At 47.2% G+C, this 26,104-nt stretch overlaps 1 protein-coding gene across 8 annotated transcripts in view; it reads left to right on the forward strand.

The window, feature by feature from the left end:
* robo2 (roundabout, axon guidance receptor, homolog 2 (Drosophila)) overlaps positions 1–26,104 on the forward strand; it is an 895,654-nt gene that overhangs the window by 762,318 nt on the left and 107,232 nt on the right. For all 8 annotated transcript variants that reach the window (XM_060833859.1, XM_060833864.1, XM_060833863.1 and 5 more), the window contains exons 14-18: positions 1,116–1,237; positions 3,103–3,334; positions 14,013–14,137; positions 15,261–15,432; positions 17,540–17,731. In XM_060833859.1, coding sequence (XP_060689842.1) covers positions 1,116–1,237; positions 3,103–3,334; positions 14,013–14,137; positions 15,261–15,432; positions 17,540–17,731 — 843 coding nt within the window. The remainder of the gene's footprint in view (positions 1–1,115; positions 1,238–3,102; positions 3,335–14,012; positions 14,138–15,260; positions 15,433–17,539; positions 17,732–26,104) is intronic.

Raw genomic sequence — 26,104 nt, forward strand, 5'->3', positions numbered from 1 at the left:
CACCATCCAGGACAAAGCAGCCCCCACTTGATTGACACCACATCCACAAGCATCCACTCCCTCCACCACTCACACTCAGTAGCTGCAGTGTGTACCATCTACAAGATGCACTGCAGAAATTCACCCAAGATTCTCAGACAGCACCTTCCAAACCCACGGCCACTTCCATCTAGAAGGACATGGGCAGCAGATACATGGGAACACTGTCCCTGCAAGTTCCCCTCTAAGCCCCTCATCATCCTGACTTGGAAATATATCTCCGTTCCTTCACCGTCTCTGGATCAAAATCCTGGAATTCCATCCCTAAGGACATTAAGAAGGACTGCAGCAGTCCAAGAAAGCAGCTCACCCCCACCTTCTCAAGGGGCAACTAGGGATGGGCAATAAATACTGGGCCCAGCCAGTGATTTCCATGTCCCATGGATGATTAAAAAAAAAGCACTCAAATTTAAAACCTCCAGGACAGGGACAGTATGGGGTTAGATACAGATTAAAGCTCTCTTTACACTGTCCACATCAAACACTTCCAGGACAGGGCCAGCACAAGGTTAGAAACAGAGTAAAGCTCTCTCTACACTGTCTCCCATCAAACACTCCCAGGACAGGGACAACACGGGGTTAGATACAGAGTAAAACTCTCTCTACACTCTCCCCATCAAACACTCCCAGGATAGAGACAGCATGCGATTAGATACAGAGCAAGGCTTTCTCTGTACCATCCCCGATTAAACACTCCCAGCACAGGGACAGCACGGCATTAGAATCCCCTGAACACCTACCAAACCATGATCAGTTGAGATGATAAAAGAAAATGTGGAAGATTGTGGTCTATATAATCATTTAGTTTGAGACTAACTCACATTTGGAATGATTACACCCTCGAATGAAGCAGATGAGTGTTTTTTTGGTGAAGTGTAATAATGACAGGTGAGAGTGTAAGCAGAATGTGAGCATTCATCTGAGGGTGCTGAAGGGAAATGTCGCTGTGAGACGTCTCTATTCTTCAGCTCTCATCAAAGGTTATTGACTTGTTCATTTTGTTCCTGTCTCTCCATGGTCCAGCCTTCATTGTTTTCAATCTCAAATGTTGTCTGCCTTTTACTGATCCTTCACAGATATCAGTCCACCGGCTCAAGGAGTGGATCACAGGCAAGTGCAGCGGGAACTCGGTGAGGTTATAGTACGCTTACATAACCCGCTTGTGCTCACTCCATCCAGTATACAAGTCACGTGGACGGTAAGCACCTCACCATTTTACTGCCTTTCCCAGTCACAAAACCCTGCTGCTGTCATTGGCCACTGCAACGATCAGGCATAGTCAGAAGTCACATGACACCAGGTTATAGTCCAACCAGTTTATTTGAAATCACAAGCTTTCGGTGCGTTGAAGTCCAGTTGATGAAGGGGCAGCACTCCAGAAGCTCGTGGTTTCAAATCACCCAGTTGGACTATAACCTGGTGTTGTGTGACTTTGTCCATCCTGCACCTTGGTGCCAAGCCCCTGACCACATCTCCGACACGGTCAATGTAGTCAGTTTGGAATGATGGAAGGAGGGGTCCGCTGTGCCACGTTATTCCAGCAATGAATGGACCCTACTGGCTGTCAGTGCTGTGGGATGGGCCAAGGCCATGAAGAGGCAATCTCATTGGATGGTTCAAGATTGTGAAGGGGCTTTGCAGGGTAGCTACTGAGAGGCAGATTGCCTTTGACTGGAGAATGTAGAACATGAGGGCACAGTCTCAGGGTAAATATCTGTGATGGTGACGGGGATTGACAAAGTAGACATAAAACGAATGTGGGGCAATCTGAGGAACTTTTGAGGACTCTGAATTTATACTCCATGAAGTTTAGAAGGATGTAGAGGGATCTAATTGAAACTTACAGAATACTGAGTGGTCTGGACAGAGTGGATGTTGGGAAGATGTTTCCATTGGTAGGAGAGACTAGGACCTGAGGGCACAGCTTTAGAGTAAAGAGAAGATCTTTTAGAATGGAGATACGGAGAGACTTCTTCAGCCAGAGAGTGGGGAATCTGTGGAATTCACTGCCACAGAAGGCTGTGGAGAACAGGTCATGGATTATATTTAAGACAGAGTTAGATTGGTTCTTGATTGTTGGGGAGGGGGTCAAAGGTTACGGGGAGAATGGGGTTGAGAAACCTATCAGCCATGATTGAATGGCAGAGCAGACTCAATGGGCTGAATGGCCTAATTTCTGCTCCTATGTCTCATGGTCAATCTAGAATGAGAGGTCATAATTTAGTTGAAGGAGTGGCAGATTTAAAACAGAGCTGAGGAGGAATATCTCCTCTCTGACGGTTGTGAACTTTGTAACTCTTTACCACAGAGGGCTGTCGAGGCTGGGTCATTACACGCACTCAAGCCTGAGGAGATTTTTAATGCGGAAGTGAATCAAGGGGTTATGGGAAAAGGACAGGAAAATGGAGTTGAAGTTTATTAGATCGGCCACAAACCCATTGGATGGCCGAGCAGACTAGACGGGCTGAATGGCCTACTTCTGCTTCAGTGGAGATTGGGGCAAGTCGATCAAAGAAATGGCACAGATAGTGAAGACCAACTCCTTGCTCGTGCACTCTGACACTCCAGAGAGTCAGGTTAGAATGGGGGCCACATCGCCTTTGGTGCGGATCAGTTTGAAGCAGCTGTTGTCTTGAATTGTACAAATGGAAGCAAAGAATCTTACAGCGCAACCGGAGATTCGTCAGCCCATCCCTGAAAGAAGTGCCCAGTAATTCGCATTCACCTTGTTCTTCCTCCTTTGCGATAGAAACTCTCCCGTTGCCCCTTTTCAAAATTAGTCCGAAGCTTTGCTGTCTTTCTCAACACATCATGCCCAGAGATTTTTAGGTGCACTCTACACCTTGGCACATTAATCCTGTGTTCTTTTCCGACAGCTTCCTGAACTTCAGCTGCCATGTGGTGAGACGTGTTTATTTGCCTCCACTCCTCAGTTATGGCCATGCTATTTAGTTCACAATGCATCTCCTTATTCTCCCTCGGAGTGCATTGGAAGGGATGGTTGGTGGACAATTGATGTCGGAGTGATGGATGCTAATCGCTTTCTCCATTTGTCCCACCCAGGTGGAGCGCCAATCACAATTCATCCAGGGTTACCGTGTGTTGTTCCGGCAAGTCTCCGGCCTGCCTAGCCCCTCGTCCTGGCAAGTCATGGAGGTCAAAGTGCCCACTGAGCGAAGTGCAGTCCTTAACAACCTGAAGAAGGGCATCACCTATGAGATGAAAGTCCGTCCATACTTCAATGAATTTCAAGGGATTGACAGTGAATCGAAAACTGCACGCACGACTGAGGAAGGTGGGTCACACAAAGTGTCTGTGTTTCCATCTCTTATGGAACCTGTAATCAGTAGTTCTGGAGTGGAATGGGCATCTCACCCCATCCCCTTTCAGTTAGACTCATGTCCTGTTCCATTCATCTTGAGTTTGTGTTCCCCACTCAGTAACTTGTTGGAAATCTGGAGGAACAAGGAGTCTGGGATTTCAATGCATAGCCGAATAAACAGTTTAACTTCTTCACCATTGAAAGTTCAGCGTTGAAATGGCAGGATCTCCTCCGCACCCGCTCCAGTGCAGTCACATCCTTCCGAAAGTGTGGTGGCCAGAACGGCACACTGTTCTCCAGCTGTGGCCAAACCAATGTCCTGAACAGCCCTGAATCTAACTTTGTGCTCTCCCTGTCCTGGGAGTGTTTGATGGGAACAGTTTAGAGAGAGCTCTACTCTATATCTAACTCCATGCAGTCCCTGTCCTGGGAGTGTTTTGATTGGGGATAGTGTAGAGAGAGCTTTACTCTATATCTAACCCTGTGCTCTCCCTGTCCTGGGAGTGATTGATGTGGACAGTGTAGAGAGAGCTTTACTCTGTATCCAACCCCATGCAGTCCCTGTCCTGGGAGTGTTTGATTGGGGATAGTGTAGAGAGAGCTTTACTCTGTATCCAACCCCATGCGGTCCCTGTCCTGGGAGTGTTTGATTGGGGATAGTGTAGAGAGAGCTTTACTCTGTATCCAACCCCATGCAGTCCCTGTCCTGGGAGTGTTTGATTGGGGATGGTGTAGAGGGAAATTTATTCTCAATCTAAGCCCATGCTCTCCCTGCCCTGGGAGTGTTTGATGGGGACAATGTAGAGGCAGCGTTACTCTGTGTCCAACCCCGTGTTGCCCCTGTGCTGGCAGTGTTTGATGAGGGCAGGGTGGAGAATGGTTAATTTTTGTTCTGAATCTGTGTGCTGTTTCCAGACCTGGGAAGTATTGGGTTCTGACAGACACAGGCTGGAACGGAATGGGATGCATTACCCTGCGTTAATATCCTTCAGCTTGACGAGAACAAGACTGACATCTAAAAAGAAGCAAAAACTTTCTGGTGACTTAATACGTAAGAGTGCAGGTCCCACTGTGCTGAAATACACCATCAATCATTCCGAGGATGTATTTGTCGAGTCTCTGAATGTGTCAGAACACACAGGGGCTTTGCACAAACTGTGCCCAATGGCCCACACTTCTCACTGACTCACAAAATATCGTGTTCTGTGATTGCTAATGGTACAGGAATAGCTGTGTTGTTATGTTTGAGCTATTGGCCAGTAAACTTCTTCAATCATCACTGAGTAGCCAACAATATTCATGATGAAAATGTGGCTCCTCAAAATGCCTGCCCCATTTGCCCCCTGCACCCTTCCACTGGTGGAGATGAGAGGGCAGTAGGCCACCTGGGACTGAGGATAACAATATTCTGTCTGCTCCACTGAAGAGGTTTCAGTGGGTAGGATACGAATGGTTGATGGTGAATGAAAGGGATATCAGACGGACGTGGGAAAGCATGGACTGAGGGAGAGAAAAGCACGGGATCTCTACCTGACCAGAAGTTGACTTCAGTTCTGTCAGAAGGCTCGAGATACTGATCCCGGTCTGTTGTTGCAAAGAGAACTTGAGCAGGAGATAGGGTTGAGGTGAACAAGACCAGATTCTCTACCACCGTCATTCCCTGACGGAAGGTGTTAACTCTACAGGACACAGTTACTCTGATATCAGCGATCTAGAGAGGAGTGCAGTGTATACCAACACCAGGTGAGGGATATAGTGTATACCAGCACCAGGTGAGGGGTATAATGTGTACCAGCACCAGGTGAGGGGTACAGTGTGTACCAGCACCAGGTGAGGGGTACAGTGTGTACCAGCACCAGGTGAGGGATATAGTGAGTACCATCACCAGGTGAGGGGTACAGAGTGTACCAGCACCAGGTGAGGGGTACAGTGTATACCAGCACCAGGTGAGGGGTACAGAGTGTACCAGCACCAGGTGAGGGATATAGTGAGTACCATCACCAGGTGAGGGGTACAGTGTGTACCAGCACCAGGTGAGGGATATAGTGAGTACCAACACCAGGTGAGGGATACAGAGTGTACCAACACCAGGTGAGGGGTACAGTGTATACCAACACCAGGTGAGGGGTACAGTGTGTACCAACACCAGGTGAGGGGTACAGTGTATACCAGCACCAGGTGAGGGGTACAGAGTGTACCAGCACCAGGTGAGGGATACAGTGTGTACCAACACCAGGTGAGGGGTACAGTGTATACCAGCACCAGGTGAGGGGTACAGAGTGTACCAGCACCAGGTGAGGGGTACAGTGTGTACCAACACCAGGTGAGGGGTACAGAGTGTACCAACACCAGGTGAGGGATATAGTGAGTACCAGCACCAGGTGAGGGGTACAGTGTGTACCAGCACCAGGTGAGGGGTACAGAGTGTACCAGCACCAGGTGAGGGGTACAGTGTGTACCATCAACAGGAGAAGGGTATAGTGTGTACCAGCACCAGGAGAGGGGTATAGTGTGTACTATTACCCGGTGAAGGGAAGAGTATGAGTGACCTTTCCCCTCCAGCAGCAGCGGGTTACACAGCCTGATAGAAATTGCCAATCCAGTCCTTTGATTGTTGGTTGTGTTTCATCTCAATCTCTGTTTTCATCGACTGTCGTTTAATTTGGACCAAGTCTGGTGCACATATATCTAACTGCCTGGGCTCACCTCCACACCACACTGTTTGCTGCTCACAGTCCTGGAAAAAATGGTTCTGTCAATAACTGACCTGGCCTCAACCCTAACGTGGAAGTGAGTTATGCAGTTTGCACTCAATTATTCTCTCTCTCTACTTCTCTGTCTCTATCAGCTCCTTCACCTCATTTCACATCTCGTTTCTTTCAGATGATTTTCTCTGCCTCTCTCCCTCACACCTTTTCCCCTATATTTCCTTTTACATCCTTCCTTCCCTCTTGGCCCCTTTTACCATCCCTCTCTGTCTCTCTGTGTCTCTTCTTCCCACCTGTTTTCTTGTCTCTCTCTTCATCACTGCATCACTTCTGCTCTCTATCTCTCGCTTCTTCTCCTTGTGTCTTCCCTCACTGGTCTGCCTTCCCTTCTGACTCGAACAGGCTCTCCTTCCTTCCCTTTCTCTCTCGTTCTTTCTTCTTTCTGTTTCTGTGTTGTCTGTCTGTGCAGCGTCGCAGGTACAGGTCACTTCTTCCCATCCTGTACCCCCACCCTGACCACATTTGCTCATGGCCATTGTCTCTCTGTTCCTTGTCGGTTCAGCGTTTTCCGTGTGTCCGCATCAGTTCCAATACCTGCTCTCATACAGCAAACAATTTATCACTTCTCAGCAATAAGTTTGTCTCCAGCCCTTTGGCCGATTGTGGAAAATAACAAATGGAATTTCTATGTGGCTGCACTCATGAGATCGACAACAACTTTTGTTTTCATAGCCCTGTCCCTGGGAAGGAGCTGAGAGCTGGAATAATTGACCTGTCAGGATTCAGCTATGACTTTTCATTCTCTGCACTAGCAGTGGGGGGTAGTGAGAAAACAGTTATCACAACGGAAACCGAGTGAATCTTTTGCAACGTGCTTCAATTTGAGAAGATGCTGCAACACGACTCTCATAGCAGAATGTATTACATGGGTTCGGCAGATCGGCAGGAGGCCATTCGGTCCATCTGCTCCATGCCAGTGTGTATGCTGCACACAAGCCTCCTCCCACCTGACTTCATCACACCCCATCAATATACCCTTTATCCCTCGGGTGTGTATCTCACTTCATCTTTAATACCTCAACCTCTCCATGCTTCAGCGAGTTCATTACCCACCCCACTCCTTTCAGAACAGAGAGTCATTTCAAGTTCCTTGTTGCTTTTACAAGGGACTGTCTTATCTTTATGGTTCCAGGCTCTGGGCTTCATATCGGCGGGAGTATTTTAAAGTCATAGAGATGTACAATAAGGGAACAGACCCTTTGGTCCAACTCGTCCATGCCGACCAGATATCCCAACCCAATCTAGCCCCATTTGCCAGCACCCAGCCCATATCCCTCTAAACCCATTCTGTTCATATGTCCATCTGGGTGCCTTTTAAATGATGTAATTGTACCAGCCTCCACCACTTCCTCTGGCATCTCATTCCATACACGCACCACCCTCTGCATGAAAAAAATTTCCCCTCAGGTCCCTTTTAAATCTTTCCCTACTCACCCTAAACATATGCCCTTTATGCAAGGTTTGTGAAGGTTTGTAGCTCAGGTTCAGGTTGAGGGTGTAGGTTTGCTCGCTGAGCTGTAGGTTTGATATCCAGACGTTCCATTACCTGGCTAGGTAACATCATCAGTGGCGACCTCCAAGTGAAGCGAAGCTGTTGTCTCTTGCTTTCTATTTATATCTTTCTCCTGGATGAGGTTCCTGGGGTTTGTGGTGATGTCATTTCCTGTTTGTTTTCTGAGGGGTTGATAGATGGCATCTAGATCTATGTGTTTGTTTATGGCGTTGTGGTTGGAGTGCCAGGCCTTTAGGAATTCTCTGGCATGTCTTTGCTTAGCCTGTCCCAGGATAGATGTGTTGTCCCAGTCGAAATGGTGGTTTTTTTTATTGCCCTTTATTTCTAGCCTCCCCCATCCCTGGGAAAAAAAGACTTTGACTATTTACTCTATCTGTGCCCCATATGATTTTATAAACCTCGATAAGGTCACTCCTCAGGCTCAGGCACTCTAGTTTTCTCTGTGTCTTTTCTACCAGCCTACTTTCCAGGCAGATAGTGGCTTCGTGGTATTGCCACTGATTCCGAGACCCAGGCTAATGCACGGGGACCAGGGGTTCACACCTCAGCCTATCAAGTGGTGCCATTCAAATTCAGTTATTCAGTCTGAAATTGACAGTCTTAGTGACCACAGTACTAGGGTTGGTTGTTATGCCTATCTGGTTTTGTAACATGCTTTAGGGATGGAAATTTCACCCAAATTGGCCTAAATGTGGCTATAGATTCACAATGATATGGCCAACTCTTAAATATCCTCGAGCATCACAGTAGGGAGTGTGTTATCCCTCGACTGTTAATCCAGAGAACAAGGTAATGCTCTGGGGACCTGGGTTCAAATCCTATTGTGGCAGAAGGCGAAATTTAAATTCACTAACAATTAGTCATTAAAGACCTTATGATGACCATAAATCCATAGCCAATTATCTGGGGAAACCCATCTGGTTCACTAATGTCCTTCAGGAAACCTTCAGAGCTGGGCTGAGAGGTAGCAAATGGAGTTTATTGGGGAAGGGTGTGAGGCGATTCACTCTGGATTGAGCAACAGGAATGCAGAGTAATGGGCTAATGATAAGATTCTTGGTAGCGAAGATAAGCAGAGAGATCTCGGTGTCCAGGTACATAGATCCCTTAAAGTTGACACCCAGGTTGATAGGGCTGTTAAGAAGGCATACGGTATGTTATCTTTTATTGGTAGAGGGATTGAGATTCGGAGCCACAAGGTCTTGCTGCAGCTGTACAAAACTCTGGTGTGGCCGCATTTGGAGTATTGCGTACAGTTCTGGTCACTGCATTATAGGAAGGATGTGAAAGCTTTGGAAAGGGTGCAGAGGAGATTTACCAGGATGTTGTCTGGTATGGAGGGGAAGGTCTTACGAGAAAAGGCTGAGGGACTTGAGGCTGTTTTTGTTAGAGAGAAGAAGGTTGAGAGGTGACTTAAGAGAGGCATACAAGATGGTCAGAAGATTAGATAGGGTGGACAGTAAAAGCCTTTCTCCTTGGATGGTGATGGCTTGCACGAGGGGACGTAGCTTTAAATTGAGGGGTGATAGATATCAGACAAATATCAGAGGTAGTTTCTTTACTCAGAGAGTAGTGGGGCATGGAACGCACTGCCTGCAACAGTAGTGGACTCGCCAACTTTAAGGGCATTGAAATGGTCATTGGTTTAAACATATGGATGAAAATGGAATAGTGTGGGATAGATGGGTTTCAGATTGGTTCCACAGGTTGGCACAACATCGAGGGCCGAAGGGCCTGTACTGCGCTGTGATGTTCTTTGTTCGAAGTTCTATAAAACAGACATCCTTACTTGGTCTGGCTTACATATAACTCTAGAGCAATGTATTTGATTGTTACCTGCCCTCTGGGCAATAAGTAATGGCCTAGCCCTCATCCCATGAATGAATAAAATCAAAATGCAGTTAATTGCTCATTAGGAGAGCTATTATAGACATGAGAGACTGAATGGCCACCTTCCATGCTGTAATAATTTTGTGATCCCTAAAACAGAAAAATAGAATTGTTTAAAATTATAAGGGATTTGACATGATAGACAGAAAGGATGTGAATAAGACCTGGGCTATAGCTAGCACCAATCATGAACAAATCCAGTGGGGAATTCAGTTGAAAAGAGTGTGCTAGGAATATGGAACTCACTACTATAGAAGTAATTGTGCAGAAGAGTTTTGTTGCAGTGAAGGGGTATTGGACAAAGACAAATGAGAATGGATCAGAAGATTACACACTGGGGTATCGGTCAGCTCAGAAAGAGCACAAACACCTGCCTGGACCAATTGGAATGAATGGATCAGTGGTGCTGGAAGAGCACAGCAGTTCAGGCAGCATCCAACGAGCAACGAAATCGACGTTTCGGGCAAAAGCCCTTCATCAGGGCTTTTGCCCGAAACGTCGATTTCGCTGCTCGTTGGATGCTGCCTGAACTGCTGTGCTCTTCCAGCACCACTGAGCCAGAATCTGGTTTCCAGCATCTGCAGTCATTGTTTTTACCCAATTGGAATGAATGGCCTCTTTCTGTGCTGTCAACTACAGAAAGTTACGGGGACTGGGAGACATTTGGAGCTTTCAAGGCTGAAGTTAATCGATTGATTAACTTGATTACAGCTGCTCTGCTTTTGATCTCTGTCTATCTGTCTTGGTTCTGAAACACTTAATACCCTTTAATTCACAAAAAAATGTACCAATCCCTGTTCGGAAATATTTAATTTACCTCCAGAGGTGGCAACATTCCAGAGCCAGCATTCCAGATGTTTACTCCCCTTTGGAAGAGGAGATTCTTCTTTCCTCTCCCAGGGCAAATAGTTGAATTCCAATCCACCTTCAACACCTTGATTAGATCTCTCCTTAATCTGAGGCACTCAAGGGAATGAAAGATTAGTGTTTGTGAACTATCCTGATAATTTGACTCTTTATGTCTTTGGATCATTCTGGGAAATCTGCAGTGACAGCTGTCTGAGAACCAGATATTTATTCCTGATGAAGGGCTTTTGCCCGAAACGTCGATTTCGCTGCAGTTTGGATGCTGCCTGAACTGCTGTGCTCTTCTAGCACCACTGATCCAGAATACATTTAAACTGCCATCTCCTCCTCCCTTTGCTCCAATGGTCAGGCTGGGGAGACACCGAGCATTGCTCAGGAGAGTTTCTGACATTTTCATGGTAAACAATGCTAGCGGACCAGGAACAACTCCAAAGGATTTCCTGCCTTATCTTGCAGCATTGCCCTGTCTAAACTGATTTATTCAAGGGGGTCTGGGCTCCATTTATTGCCTGTCCCTAGCTGCCCTGGAGATGGAGTTAGTGATGAGCTGCCAGTAATGAGCTGCTGCAGTCTGTGTCTTTCAGAACTTTAGGGCAGCAGGGTGGCTCAGTGGTTGGCACTGCTGCCTCATAGCACCACGGACCTGGGTTCGATTCCAGCCTCAGGTGACTGTCTGTGTGGAGTTTGCACTTTCTCCCCGTGTCTGCGTGGGTTTCCCTTGGGTCCACAGTCCAAAGATGTGCTGATTAGGTGGGTTGGCCATGGGAAGTTGCCCTATAGTGTCCGGGGATTTGCAGGTTAGGTGGATTGACCATGGGAAATGCAGGGTTATAGGATGGGGTGGTGGCACAGCATGGGATGCCTATTGGAGGGTTGGTATGGCTTGGAGGGCCAAATGGCCTGTTTCTACACTGTCTGGATTCTGTGAAATGCCATTTGTGATCCTTGCTTGAGGAATATGCTGCCCATACTCTCCAAACTCTGAAATGGTCCAAACTGTCTGACCTAAAACACCATAAGATTGGAGAACTGACATGGGCTCAGTCCAGAGATTGTTGGTTTGAAATTATCTCACTGAATCTCATCCCTCAGCTACTGAGCACAGTCTTCCAGCTGTGATCTCCCAGCAAAGGGCAGCATCTCAGTGTCTTCTAGACCCGTTCAGACAAAGACAAAGATCCTCTCAAACATTTCAATTATTTTTGTGCTTGTTGACTAGATCTTACCAGATCCCTGTTCAGTAAAAGGTCATGCATGGGATGTGGCCATTACTGGCTGGGCTGGCATTTATTACCCAGAGGTCTGTTCAGAGTCAGCCACAGTCCTCTCAGTTAGGCCGGGTAAGGACGTTAGTGAGCCAGATGGGTCTTTCCAACAATCAATGTCATTCAACTCATAATTTATGTTGATTTGGAAATACTTGCTAGAGCAGGATTCGAACCTGGGTTCTACTGAACATTACCTGGAATATCCAGATTAATAGTCTAGTGATAACGCCACTGCCTCCATGTCACTGACTGAATGACCCTTCTCCACCACAGTTGGTAACTGTTGACCACTTAGGAAGTATTTAGGGATCTTCCTTAGACCCATTGTTAATGATCTCATCCTCTCCCCACATTGAATTCCATCTGCCACAGTTTCACCCTCTCACTTAATCTGTCAGCATCAATGTGCAACATTCTGTTCCCATTCTGTGCAAGTGACTGTGCCACCTAACAGTTTGAAATAGCCCCAAAAACATTGAAAGCTCATAATAAGCACGGCATAATGTCCTGAAACAAACAAAAAAAACTCAACAGAATTAAGTCATTTCATTTCTGCCCCTTCCTCCACCACAAAGTACAAGTGACCCTGCTGAACACCCTTGAGGGGCATTGTGCCAGGAATCAATCAGATTTTTCATTGGCGTATTCCACGAATGCCATTAACAGTACTTCACAGCACAGTGTTTGGGATCAAACCTGCAGCAAATACTATTGTTCATTGGGACATTTCACACTGTTGCCACAATTTGACCCTCTACCTACCCTCTCCTGCCTCCCTGTTTTCATTCCAGCATTTTCAGTTTTTTGCATTTATTTCCCATTCTTCTTCTGGAGTTGGGTGGGACGGTGGCTCAGTGGTTAGCACTCCTGCCGCACAACACCAGGGACCCAGGTTTGATTCCAGCCTCGAGTGACTGTCTGTGTTAAGTTTGCACGTTCTCCCCGTCTCTGCGTGGGTTTGCTCCGGTTTCCTCCCACAGTCCAAAGATGTGCAGGTTAGGTGAATCGGCCATGATAAATTGCCCGTAATGTTCAGGGATGTGTAGGTTAGTTGCATTAATCAGGGGTAAATGTAGAGTAATAGGTTAGGGGGAATGGGCCTGGGTGGGTTACTCTTCAGAGGGTCAGTCTGGACTTGTGGGGCTGAAGGGCCTGTTGCCTCACTATAGAGATTCTGTGATTGGGCATTGGGAGGATATTGTATACTTTCTGGATGTCTCAAGTCTTAGTTTTACTTTATTCTCTCGTTGGTTTTGTTTTGTTACCTATCCCTGACTGCCCTTGGACTAAGTGGTGTGTTGGCCATTTCAGAGGGATTAAGAAACATTGCTGTGAGTCTGGAGTCACATGTAGGCCAGACCAGGTTAGGATGGCAGCTTCCTTCCCTCAAGGACATGAGTAAACCAAGTGGTTTTTATGACAATTGATGAATGCTTTATTCCAGAGATGAGTTTTGTGTTCCAGATTTATTGATTAATCAGTCTTGAATTCGCCTGGCTGCTGTAGTAGGATTTAAAAGCATTTTTCCAGAGCATTTGCTTAGGTCTCCAGATTATTAGCTCAGTGACATAGCCTCAACACCACCATCTCTCCCTTGTCCTGAGAATCATTTGCCTTTCGCTCTTTCTGCTGTCAGAGTCATAGCGTTTTACAGCATGGATACAGGACCTTCGGGCCAACACGCCACCCAGTTTTCATAACTTAAACTAATCCCACTTTCCTGTGTTTGGTCCATATCCCTTCATATCTATTCCATCCATGTACCTATCCAAATGTTTCTGAAATTACAAAATTGTACTCGCTTCCACCTTTCTGAGCAGCCCATTCCAGACACCCACCACCCTCTGTGTGAAAGAGTTGCCCTTATGGACCCTTTTGTATCTCTCACCTTAAACCTATGCCCTTTAGTTTTAGGCATCCATACCCTGGGGAAAAGCTGTTGGCTATCCACCATATCTATGCCTCTAATGATTTTATAGACCTCTAGCAGGTCACCCCTCAGTATCCTATGCTCCAGGGAAAAAACTCCCAGCCTATCCAGCCTCTCTTTATACGAGCCAGGAATGGGTTGGAATAATCGAGTCATGAAGCTAACAAAAGCATGATTCCTCCTTGCAGTGGTGGATGACCTGGCCATCAAATCATTTAATGTGTGAAACAAGCTTTAAGTGTTCCCGGGAGAGCTATGGAATGTCTTCTGTGTGTCAGTTATCGGAGAGGAATTGGTTGGTTTGGGGGTTGGGAGTTGGGAGATTGTGGCTAGCCAGTGACTCTGAAATCACGCTGTACGGTCCGCTGATGGCATTAATGTTTTCCTTCTGTGTGCTGTGTCTGTCCCTGTGTAGCTCCGAGTGCCCCCCCTCAGTCGGTGACTGTGATGATGGTTGGGAACCACAACAGCACCAGCATCAGTGTCTCTTGGGACCCCCCACCAATGGAACAACAGAATGGCATCATCCAGGAATATAAGGTGAGTAACCATCCTCAGGGAGGGAGCCTGCTCAGGATCGGGGGTCTGAGGGAGAAGGGAGGAGGTGGTGCTAGATTTAGAAAAGAATTGGATAAGCACCAGAAGGGAAAACAAAATTGCTGGGCAGAGATGGAAGGGACAGGGCAGTGCATCTGATTCAGACGTGACGGGCTGAAGGGGCTCCTGTGCTGTAACCATTCAGTGAGTGAACCTGTTAGGATCTACGGACAAACAGACACATTTACAGCAATAGTAGGCCACTCTGACAGTCACCATGCCATTCACAAGCATCCAGATTGATTTGATCAATGCATGTTCCTGTCCACTCCTGAGACCTGTCCAAACTCTTGCCCCAGTGGAATCTATCTGCCTTTACCTTACTCATAAATTCATAATGAATCAGCTACACCACCTTTTGGGAAAATTTCAAAACCTCACGACCTCCGTGAGAAAAGGATTTCTCTGTCATTGTCTTAAATGGGTGAGCCCTGATGTTTGAACAGGGTGCCCTGATGTTTGAGCAGGATGCCCTGATGTTTGAACAGGGTGCCCTGATGTTTGAACAGGTGCCCTGATGTTTGAACAGTGTGCCCTGATGTTTGAACAGGGTACCCTGATGTTTGAACAGGTGCCCTGATGTTTGAGCAGGATGCCCTGATGTTTGAACAGGGTGCCCTGATGTTTGAACAGGATGCCCTGATGTTTGAACCGGGTGCCCTGATGTTTGAACAGGGTGCCCTGATGTTTGAGCAGGGAGCCCTGATGTTTGAACAGGGTGCCCTGATGTTTGAGCAGGGAGCCCTGATGTTTGAACAGGGTGCCCTGATGTTTGAGCAGGGAGCCCTGATGTTTGAACAGAGTGCCCTGATGTTTGAACAGGGCGCCCTGGTTGATGGAGCTGAATCTGCTGCTTGGAGTCAGAAATGACTCCGTATGTGACTATTCCATTGGTGGACTGTCCCTTTCTGACCATGTCCGCAGCCTTGGACCCAGTTGACCTCAGCATCCTCCTCCATTGCCAATGCCCTGTCCCCCAGCTCTCCCTGGGCGCCATTCTGATCTGTGTAACTAGAGAATTGCCTGCGATGATTTCTCTTCATGCTGCCCTCACTCTTCCCTTTAGATTTGGTGTCTTGGCAATGCCAGCCGGTTTCACATCAACAAGACTGTGGATGCTGCTATTCGCTCGGTGGTGATTGGTGGCCTTCTGCCTGGTGTCCAGTATCATGTCCAGGTTGCAGCTAGCACTGGTGCTGGTGTCGGGGTCAAGAGTGAGCCACAGCTCATCATCATCGGTAAGTGCTCACCCTCATTCCCTCTCTCCCTCTCTTCCACCTATTCTCCCTCCCTTCCTCTCTCTCTCCTTCCCTCTTCCCTTTCTCCCTCCCTTCCTCTCTCCCTCCCTTTCTCCCTCCATCTCCCACTCCCTCTCTCTCTCCCTCTCCCCTTTCTTCGCTCCTTTGCTCCTTCCCCCTCTCTCCCCTCTATCTTACCCTTTTTTCTCTTCCTCTCTCTCTCCCTCTCTCCTTCCCTTTCTCTTCAGTCCCTCTCTCCTTGGCTCGCTCCCTCCCTTTCACCCTCCTTCTTTCTCTCCCTCTCTCCTCCCTCTCTCCCATCCCTCTCTCCCTCCCTCTGTCTCTCCTGTCTTCCTCCTTTTCTCTTTCCCTCTCTTCTTCTCTCTCTCCTTCCTCCCTCCACTGAGCCTGCGGCATGCCTCACGATGCAGTCTTTGTCATCTCAAGTTTACCTAGACATTTTGTTTCCTGTTGGGTCTGAACTGTACAATGTAATATTGTATTAATTCCTGTCTGATCATCACCAGCTCCTCCACACAGCTGTACCTTGATTTTAAAATTCTCATGATTGCTTTCCAATCCCTCTGCAGCCTTGTTCCTTTTTGTCTAGAATCTCCTGTCGTCCTGTAACTCCCTGGTCTGTGAGCTCATTTTTAACTTTAAAAAAAAACTTGCCCTTACCTAATTGGCCTGAGGGCAGTTAGGAGTCAGTGACATTGTTGGAACCACACATATGCCACACCAGGATATGATCAGCAGTTCCTTCCCGAAAGAACATTAGCAAGACAGGTGTGATTTTACAACAATCAACATCGTTCTGCTTTCAATTCCAGATCTACATTGAATTCAAGTAACAACACCGGCCCCAGTGGGATTCGAACCAGGGTTCCCAGACCATTCACTGAGTCTTTAGATGAATAATCAATTAAGGAAACCACTATGCCAACTCCTCCCCAGGATATCGCAGTTACTCTCCAAACCTAGACTCTCGTGTGTCACTGATTTGGACTGGTGTTCATTGTTGGCCCCAGTATTCATGTCCATGAGTTTGGGTTGTCCCTTCTATTCTATCTCAAGGATACAAAAATAGGGCAGCACAGTGGCTCAGTGGTTAGCACCACTGCCTCGCAGTGCCAGGGACCTGGGTTTGCTACCAGCCTTGGGTGACTATCTGTGTGGAGTTTGCACATTCTCCCTTTGCCTGCGTGGGTTTCCTCCCACAGTTCAAAAATGTTTGGGTCAGGTGAATTGGCCATGCTAAATTTCCCATGGTGATAGGTGCATTAGTAGGGAGTAGGTGGGTTACTCTTCAGAGGGTCTACGTGGACTTGTTGGGCTGAAGGGCCTGTTTCCACACCGTAGGTAATTTAATCTAATAAGTAGGTCAGAGAGGAGGGTGGAGCGGATTGGTGGGAAGGAAGATGGACAGGTCAAAAAGGCGGTGCTGGGTTGGAGGGTTCAACCTTGGATAAGGTGGGGAGAGGGGAGATGTGGAAATCAGTGAAATCCAATACCAAACCCTAACTACCTGACACCTGGAGGAAGAAAATCTCATCTTCCGCCTCAGGACCCTACAACCACACAGGATCAATGTTGATTTCACCAGATTCCTCATTTCCTCTCTCCCCACTTTATCCCAAATCCAACCTTCCAACTCGGCACTGCCCTCTTCTGTCGCATCTGTCCATCTTCCTTCCCAGCTATCTGCTCCACCCTCTGCTCCAACCTATCACCTTCACCCCCACCTTCATCTACCTATCGCATTCCCAGTTACCTTCTTCCAGCCCCCAATCCCTCCCATTCATCTCTCAGCCACCTTGGATACCTCCGCATTCCTGATGAAGAGTTTATGCCCAAAACATGGACAGTCCCGCCTCTTGGATGCTGCCTGAGCCTTTTCAATGCCATATGTTTTGAGAGTGACTGCGATTATCAGACCATTCCATGGTTTTTGTCTGTATGCACACATCAAAGCATCATTCTGATCTAAAGGTACACCACTAATCAGTTGCTTCCTCAAGCAAATTTCCAACGAGAAATGTTTGGTCAAGGAAAGGGATATGTTAGTTTTTGGTGAAGGAACGGGGATGTTGTTTTCTCTCTGCAGGGGGCCGTGGTGACGACATCTTCATGACTGGACCCGGCAGCAATAACAGCATCACGGAGCAGATCACGGACGTGGTGAAGCAACCAGCCTTCATTGCGGGCATCGGCGGGGCATGCTGGGTCATTCTGATGGGCTTCAGCATCTGGCTGTACTGGCGCAGGAAGAAGAGGAAGGGACTCAGCAACTACGCAGGTGAGGGGATGGAGACAGTGCCCAGCCGCTTGGCGGAGTGCCAATACCCAGTGTCTGAGCAAAAGCTTGGCCATTGTTTTCAAGAAAGGACAATTGAGGAATGCGGCCACAGCCGGGCACGAGAATGGATAGTTTCACTTGGTGACCCGGGTGGCCTGGGGTGCCGATTGTACTCAGAGAGAGTTTTCTGACCATTGTAGAAACCCCCTCGTTGATTACTTCCCCCAGAACCGGGAAGTGTTGAGTTCCCTGAGAGACAGTGCGCGATGAATGATGGGGAAGAAAGGCAGGTCTTCTCCCCTCACTGACAAGTAAGCAAGCCCACCCACCCCAGAATGCTTTGTACAAGCCAGAGAGCTTGCAAATGGTGAAACTCGCTGCCTCCCTTCAATCAACCACCTTGTTTCAAACAATACGGGATCTTCCTCAAAGTTTAGAAACCTCCAGGAATAGGACACTATCAGCAACAGAGGGAATGCCTTTGTTAGATGTTGTATTGAATGACTGATGCTCCAGGTTAGATGTTCCTGGTTTCTGATTGACTTTTGTGCTGAGTCAGGCCATTGTGACGTTGGTTCTGGAAAGCCTTGGTTGGAGAGTGTGAGGAGGAGAGAGATCAGCCACGGTTGCTGCTCCTTTCTGGGCTGCTGCTTGTTGCGGTGGTCTGTGAGTGGGCCAGGGTCTCGGCTTGCTGCTGGAGTGATGCGACCCAGCCAGTGGCTCAACCAACAGCCCCAAATGGTCAGGACGTCCCATCAGGAGCTGCAGGCACTCTGAGGGGGAGCAGCCAATAGTTATGGATCTGTTTCTGATTGAAAGTGAGGACAAACAGTAAAGAAGATGCAGAAACTGCAGGGAATGTTGCTGAATGAAAGCAGGAGAGAATAATTTCACATTGTGCTATTCCAGTGCTCTGTGTCTGGTCTGTTTGTATTGGGGTATTTTCTGTTCATTTCAATTCATGCATGGGATGTGTGTGTCACTGGCTGGGCCCAGCATTTATTGCCCGTCCCTAGTTGCCCCTTGAGAAGGTGGGGGTGAGCTGCCTTCTTGAACTCTTGCAGTCCATGTGCTGTAGGTTGAGCCACAATGCCCTTAGGGAGGGAATTCCAGGATTCTGGCCTGGGGACGGTGAAGGAATGTTGTGATATTTCCAAGTCAAGATGGTGAATTGCAATGGGAGTGTTCCCATGTATCCGCTGCCCTTGTCCTTCTAGCTGGAAGTGGTTGTGGTTTAGGAAGGTGCTGTGTGAGGATTGTCAGGGAATTATGCAGAGCATCTTGAAGACATCACACGCTACTGCTACTGTGCGTCTGTAGTGACAGGAGTAAATGCAGAAGGTGGGGAATGTGCTGTAAATGCATTGAGCTGCTTTGTCCTGGATGGTCTCAATCTTATTGAGCGTTGTTGGAGCTGCACCCCAGGCAAATGGGGAGTATTCCATCACACCCCTGACTTGATTTGGAGATGCCAGTGTTGGACTGGAGTATACAAAGTTAAAAATCACGCAACACCTGGTTTATAGTCCAACAGGTTGTCTACCACCTGATGAAGGAGAGCACTCCGAAAGCTAGTGCTTCCAATTAAACCTGTTGGACTATAAACCAGGTGTTGTGTGATGTTTAGCTTTGTACTCCTGCCTTGTGCCTTGTCGTTGGTGGACAGGCTTTGATGACTTTATTGGGTGTGCAATCCTTGTTGTTGCTTTGTACTGAGGTCCTTGATACACACTGTAGGCGGGGGCAGGAGAATGCAAGGGCTCATGATAAGGAGATGCTGCCTGGAGCATTTGATGGTTTGCTGTGCTTTAGTAATCCTGACCATGTTTGCTATAGATAGCGCGTTGTCAGTCACTGTAAATCTCTGCAGAATCAGCAGTTTAAGCTGATTGAGAAAAGGGGGTAAAGCATTTGAAGAGGAATGCCAGAGTTGAGAGCCCATGTTGTTCTGAGTCATTGAGCTAACATGTCTTCACTGAGGTACTCACAAACTTGGGCTGAATTTATCATCCAACACTTCCTCCTGCTTTCTGCCTCCCAACTAATCTTTCACTGGCATTTTGTAAAGAGCAAACTCTTTATTGCTGTCAATTAGTTTGTTTTCTTTTCCCTGTGACTTGCTAATGATTGGAGAATGCCCGGATGCCAGCTCCCAGGGTACCCGCCTGCCGGGTGATTGCTCCTTTAATTTTCTTTGTGACTCACGATCTTTTCTCTGCCTTCTCTGTGTTCTTTCTTGCAGTTCAGTCTTTCACCTTCACCCCGGCAGGTACTGTCCGTTTGTCCGTCTCTTGCATGCCATCGCAACGGAATGAGATAGCAAGTGGCTTGTGTTTTCCTCGCATGCTCCCATCCCCCGTCCGCCACCCATCACCCATCCCGTCACCCGGGGCAGGGAGAGCTGGGGGGGGGTGGGGGGGAGGGGAGGTGTGGGGGTTGCGGGGGGGGGAGGGCAGATACTCTGTCGCCCAGTTAAGGCAGGATGGGTTAATCCAGACCATACTGCTGTGTCGCCCAGTTGTCCAGCTCCTCATTCACCTCGATGATACGAGGTCTGTCTTTAACCATGTCAAGCTCTCTGCTGTTGGGTTTCAAGATTTGGAGATGCCGGTGTTGGATTGGGGTGGACAAAGTTAAAAATCACACAACACCAGGTTATAGTCCAACAGGTTTAATTGGAAGCACTAGCTTTCGGAGCGACACTCCTTCATCAGGTGATTGTGAAGAACATAATTGTGTGACACAGAATTGACAGCAAAAGTTTACAGTGTGATGGAACTGAAATTATATGAATTTTGAATGAAAGAAGTGAAATTATCATGGTCATTCAAACAGATGAGAGACTTAACAAGCAATCAAGGTATTTTTCAATGTATAATTTCAGCTACATCACACTGTAAGCTTTTGCTGTAAATTCTGTGTCTTACAATCGCGTCCTTCACAACCACCTGATGAAGGAGCGTCGCTCCGAAAACTAGTGCTTCCAATTAAACCTGTTGGACTATAACCTGGTGTTGTGTGATTTTTAGCGTTGGCTATGCCCCCTGGCCCCTCCCCAAAAAGTGTAAGAGTGCATGTGCTTGTGGGGCAAGGGGCAGACAAGGCTAGAACCTGGTGTCCTGTGGCGAGCTGGGAAGGGAAAGGGGGATAGTAAGTGGCTGAGTCAGAGGATGTCTTGGAATTCGAGACTCATGAGAGAGAGAGAGAGAGAGAGAGAGAGAGAGAGAGACAGTCAGACCCACAACAGTGTGGAGGGAGACCATTCAGAATGGAGGTGTAAATATATTACGGATGGAGCCCTTGTGACATTCATAGCTGAGGCGAATGTGACTGAGCTGGAGGCCATTCGGCCCCTTGAGCCTGGTTCTTCCACTCTGAAAGACTGAGGAAGTGCTGTGAATCAGAGGTAGGAAATCCAGGGAATGGTTGGGGCCAGAACATTGAACGTTTTCAAGATGGGGTTAGATATATTTCTAAGGGCTAAAGGGATCAAAGGATATGGGGAAAAACAGGAACAGGGGACTGAGTTGGATGATCACCTATGGTCATATTGAATAGTGGAGCAGGCTTGAAGGGCCAAATGGCCTACTCCTGGTTTCCTATGTTTTTGGCACAGGGAATTCAGGAGAAACCAGGAAAGGACACAACACCACAGGGAATGGTTGAGATGAATAGCATGGATGTATTTGAGGAGAAAAGTGAAGGAGCAGATGAGGGAGAAAACAGACAAAGGATAGTGTGGGAAAGCATGAGCATCTACATGGACTTGTTGGGGCAAATGGCCTGTTTTGGTGATTTAGTAACATGTCAGGCATCGTTCTGCTGATGAGATGCGAAATTAAGGCTCTGCTTGCCCACTCGGGTGCATCTCACACAAAGGGAAACGCTACCCATGTTTTGGAGCAATCTGAACCAAGACGTCACAGCCATAAAATGAGAGGGAATTTAGGGATCCCAATTTCCACCAGCTGAGTAATAGCAACCCCAAACTTCCTGATACCTTACAAGCAGCTGGAGTCTAACTGCAGTGTTCAAAACTCAGGCTATTTGGACTTTTTTTCTTGGGTAATGCTGTCAAGGGATGAGCAGCAGTGGTGAGGATAAATGGAGATAGCCGACAGGCCAGACAGAACCTTATTGATGGACAGAATAGGCTCAAGGGAATGAGCTGAAAATGTGTTGCTGGTTAAAGCACAGCAGGTTAGGCAGCATCTCAGGAATAGGGAATTCGACGTTTCGAGCATAAGCCCTTCATCAAGGGAATGAGTCAAGATTAGAGTGGTGCTGGGAAAGCAACAGCAGGTCAGGCAACGTCTGAGGAGCAGGAAGTTCGATGTTTTGGGCAAAAGCTGTTCATCAGGAAGGTTTCCTGATGAAGGGCCTTTACCCGAAACGTCGATTTTCCTGCTCCTCGGATGCTGCCTGACCTGCTGTTGCTTTCCCAGCACCACTCTAATCTTGACTCTAATCTCCGGTATCTGCACTTCTATGTTGGGAATGAATGTCCCCTTTCTCATTCCGTTCACCTGGATTTACACAAATGCAGCTCTGAGAAGCGAGGAAGCTAGAATCTTTCTCTGAAATAATTGCACATGATTACTCACAAGCTCCCCTCCTGTGAGGATCTGATGTCTTTCCCAGGTCTGTCTGAGCTGATGCTCAATAAATGAAACCATGATCTTCCTGAGCTGCAAGCTAAGCTGACCAGGACATGACAAATACATATCACTGTCAGTCAAGTTGCTTTGAAAGTTGAAAATAATATCTCTCACTGTTTTTAATAGTTAGTTCAGTACTTCGTGCTCAATAGTGTATTTTTTGCAATAGCAGCAACATTGAGTGTTGAGATTCTGAATAGCAATTGGTAGTCACCGATAACAAATTGCCACACTGCCTGTTTCAGAATGAGTTTTAAATGTGATTAAAGGATGAGGTAGATGGGAACTGCATCTCTTCCTCTCTCGAACAGAATCATTTTCAAGGTGATATCATGGCATTTTTATATGTTTCTCTCTGCACAGAGGATAGTATTGATGTGGGGGTGTTTAAGATGTAGAGAGAGAGGTTTCCTCTGTATCTAACCCCGTGCTGTTCCTCTCCTGGGAATGTTTGATGGGGGCAGTGTGGTGGGAGTGGGGAGTGTGGTGCTGGAAAAGCACAGCAGGTCAGGCAGCATCCGAGGAGCATTAGCCCTTCATCAGGATGCTACCTGACCTGCTGTGCTTTTCCAGCACCACACTTTCAACTCTGATCTCCAGCATCTGCAATCCTCACTTTCTATATCTTACCCCATGCTGCCCCTGCCCTGGGAGTGTTTGATGGGGACAATATAGAGGGAGCTTTACTCTGTATCTAACCCTGTGCTGTCCCTGCCCTGGGAGTGTTTGATGGGGACAGTATAGAGGGAGCTTTACTCTGTATCTAACCCTGTGCTGTCCATGTCCTGGGAGTGTTTGATGGGGACAGTGTAGAGGAGGCTTCACTCTATATCTAATCCTATGCTGTCCCTGTGTTGGGAGTGTTTGATAGGGGACAGTGTAGGGAGAGATTTATTCTGTATCTAACCTCGTGTTGTCCCTGTTCTGGAAGGGTTTGATGGGGACAGCGAGAGGGAGCTTTACTCTGTATCTAACCCTGTGCTGTCATAACTGTTTGTGTCAATGAATGTATTCCTTTGCTCCTTACTAACATCCCTTTACAGAATGAGCCCCTCATATACATTCCTGTATTTTATATTCAATACTGATTTTTATTACCTTTTGCTCATTCATGTTCCTGCAAATAATAACCCTTTCTTTACAAGAATCTTGAGGTCAAGATAAATGCTTCAAGAAACCAGGTCCTGTACAGTGAGATTAAATGTTACCCAGTCATTATCGTTTGTTGCATCTTCTTGATGTTATTCGAGGTCAGGGAGGATACAAGATATTAAGTCCAAGAAGGAACTCGGGAGAAATGTCTTTACTCAGAGAGTGGTGGTAATGCAGAACTCATGGAGTGAGTCAGGTGAAACTCACAGATTAAGATGAAGTTGGAAGACCATGCAAGGGAGAAAGACGGGGTGGGCTGACACAAGGTGGAAGGAAGCTCCCTCACTCTTACTGCCTGCCATCATGCCGATTGGAAGGAATTTCAGGCTGACCATCAACCTTTCTTGTCCATGTTATGACTTGCTGACATTTCTAGCACAGAAAGAAGTCATTCAGCCCATCCAGCTTACACCTGTCACTGAGATTGTGGCTCCACTAATGCCAGTTTTCACCTTAAAGCTATGGCAACACAATCTAAATGTGGCTTAAACATCCCACGGGTTTGTCCCAACTCAACCAGCCTTTCAGTCAGTGAGTTCCAGACTCCCAGCACTGTCTGAATGACAACAGTCTCTCCTCAGCTCTCCTTGAAACTTTCCATCTCTTCTACCTCGGCATCTTAGTTACTAACCCCCCCACTAATGCAAAAATCGCTATCCTATCTGCATCTCCAATTACCTTATACACCTCTTGCAATCTGCACTCCTCTGAGGAAAACATCTCCAGCTTACCCAATCTTTCCCCATAGCTCAGAGCCTCCCAAACAGCCAACATCCTGGTCAATCTCATCATCTCTTCAATCTCTTCCTTCCTATAACGTGGTGACCAGAACTGCACACAGAACATGGCCCAACCAGTTCCAGAGAAAACTCCCTGCTCTTGTCCTGCTGTGGGCCTCAGCTAATAAAGGCAAGTCAAGATTAGAGTGGTGCTGGAAAAGCACAGGCAGCATCTGAGGGGCAGGAAAATCGACGTTACGGGCAAAAGCCTTCATCAGGAATCTGCTCCTCGGATGCTGCCTGACCTGCTGTGCTTTTCCAGCACCACTCTAATCTTGGACTCTGATCTCCAGCATCTGCAGTACCCACCACTACCTAAATAAAGGCTTTCTATCGGCCTTACTCAGCTGCTGTGCTCCCTTCAGGGATCTGTACGTACACACCCCAAGGTCCCACTGAGCTTCGGTATTTTCCAGGCTCCAGTCATTGGCCGTGTATCTCCTTGCCTTGTTCACTCTCACCAAGTCAATTACCTCACACTGTTCCAGGTTGAATTCCATTGGTCACTATTCTGCCCACCCCATTTATACCTTTTATTGTTGCCCTCCTCACGATTTCCCGCCTGACCAATTTTGGCATCATCTGCAAACTTTCTGATTAATTCCAAATCTTTAATGCATGCCCCATGCAGCCCTCAGTATCTGCTTCCCCTTATCAGTCTACATTCTAACCTTTATGTCCCTCGACATCTCAATGTTGGCTCCACCCTTTGTCTCATCAGGAACATATTTGACCTTTAGCTTGTTCTTTTCCTCCATGAGTGCCCCCTACTGCCCTGACATGTTAATGCAGATTCCATGTTCAACACGTCTCAGTGTGGGTCTTGAAGCCAGACCTTCTGGCTCAGAGGCAACGATGCTACCCACTGCACCACCAGGAGGTTTAGATTGGCCGATAAACACTGACATTGAGACTGAATATACTGGCTAATTGTAGCTTCAAGAGACAAAACAACTGGAATCCAAAGTCGACAAGCAAGAGGCTGGAAGAACACAGCAAGCCAGGCAGCATTAAGAGGTGGAGAAGTCAGCGTTTCAGGTGTAACCCTTCTTCAGGACTGGGGGTGGGTTAATACCCCGAAACAGTGACTTCTCCACCTCCTGATGCTGCCTGGCTTGCTGTGTTCTTCCAGCCTCGCAGTGCTGCCAGGCTGGATGTGTTTGTCCAGCCTCCTGCTTGTCTGATTGTAGCTTCAAGCCTTCCCAGTTACTGACAGAAATCAGAGTGGGAAATCCAGCTTAATGATACACCACTCCAAACGTTACTGAGATAAGGAACAGGAAAGAATCTGCAGTTCAGGCAGCCACTGTGGAGAGAAACAGAGTTAACCTTTCAGCTCAATGGCCTTTCATCAGATCTCTTCACAGAAAATCTTTTTTTAACCCTGAAACTGTTAAAATGTAATGATTTTTTTTGAATAAAAAGAATGTTGAGGACTAATGTGATTTAAAATGAAATTCCAGCCATCATTCTGCAAGCCGTTCCTTCGTAATTGTCTTTAGGACAGCACAACACTTTCATGTCACAGTATCTGTGGATAGCTCCCTCTTCTGATGTGTAACTGTACTATATAAATTAGACAGAGAGGCTGGCATGTGGCCTGTTTCAGTGTTGGTATTGTGTCATTACACTGAAATCACCAGCCGTGCTGATAAACTATGTCTTGACTGGCCCATCTAATTGCACAAGCATCAAAAGGAAAATGTCTAATGATTTAAACTAGATTTTTAAAATTCATTCAAGGGATGTTGGTTTCACTGGCTCAATCAATGGGCGGCACGGTG

This window comes from Hemiscyllium ocellatum, chromosome 12 (assembly GCF_020745735.1).
Source record: "Hemiscyllium ocellatum isolate sHemOce1 chromosome 12, sHemOce1.pat.X.cur, whole genome shotgun sequence".
In the NCBI taxonomy this organism is placed as follows: Eukaryota; Metazoa; Chordata; class Chondrichthyes; order Orectolobiformes; family Hemiscylliidae; genus Hemiscyllium; species Hemiscyllium ocellatum.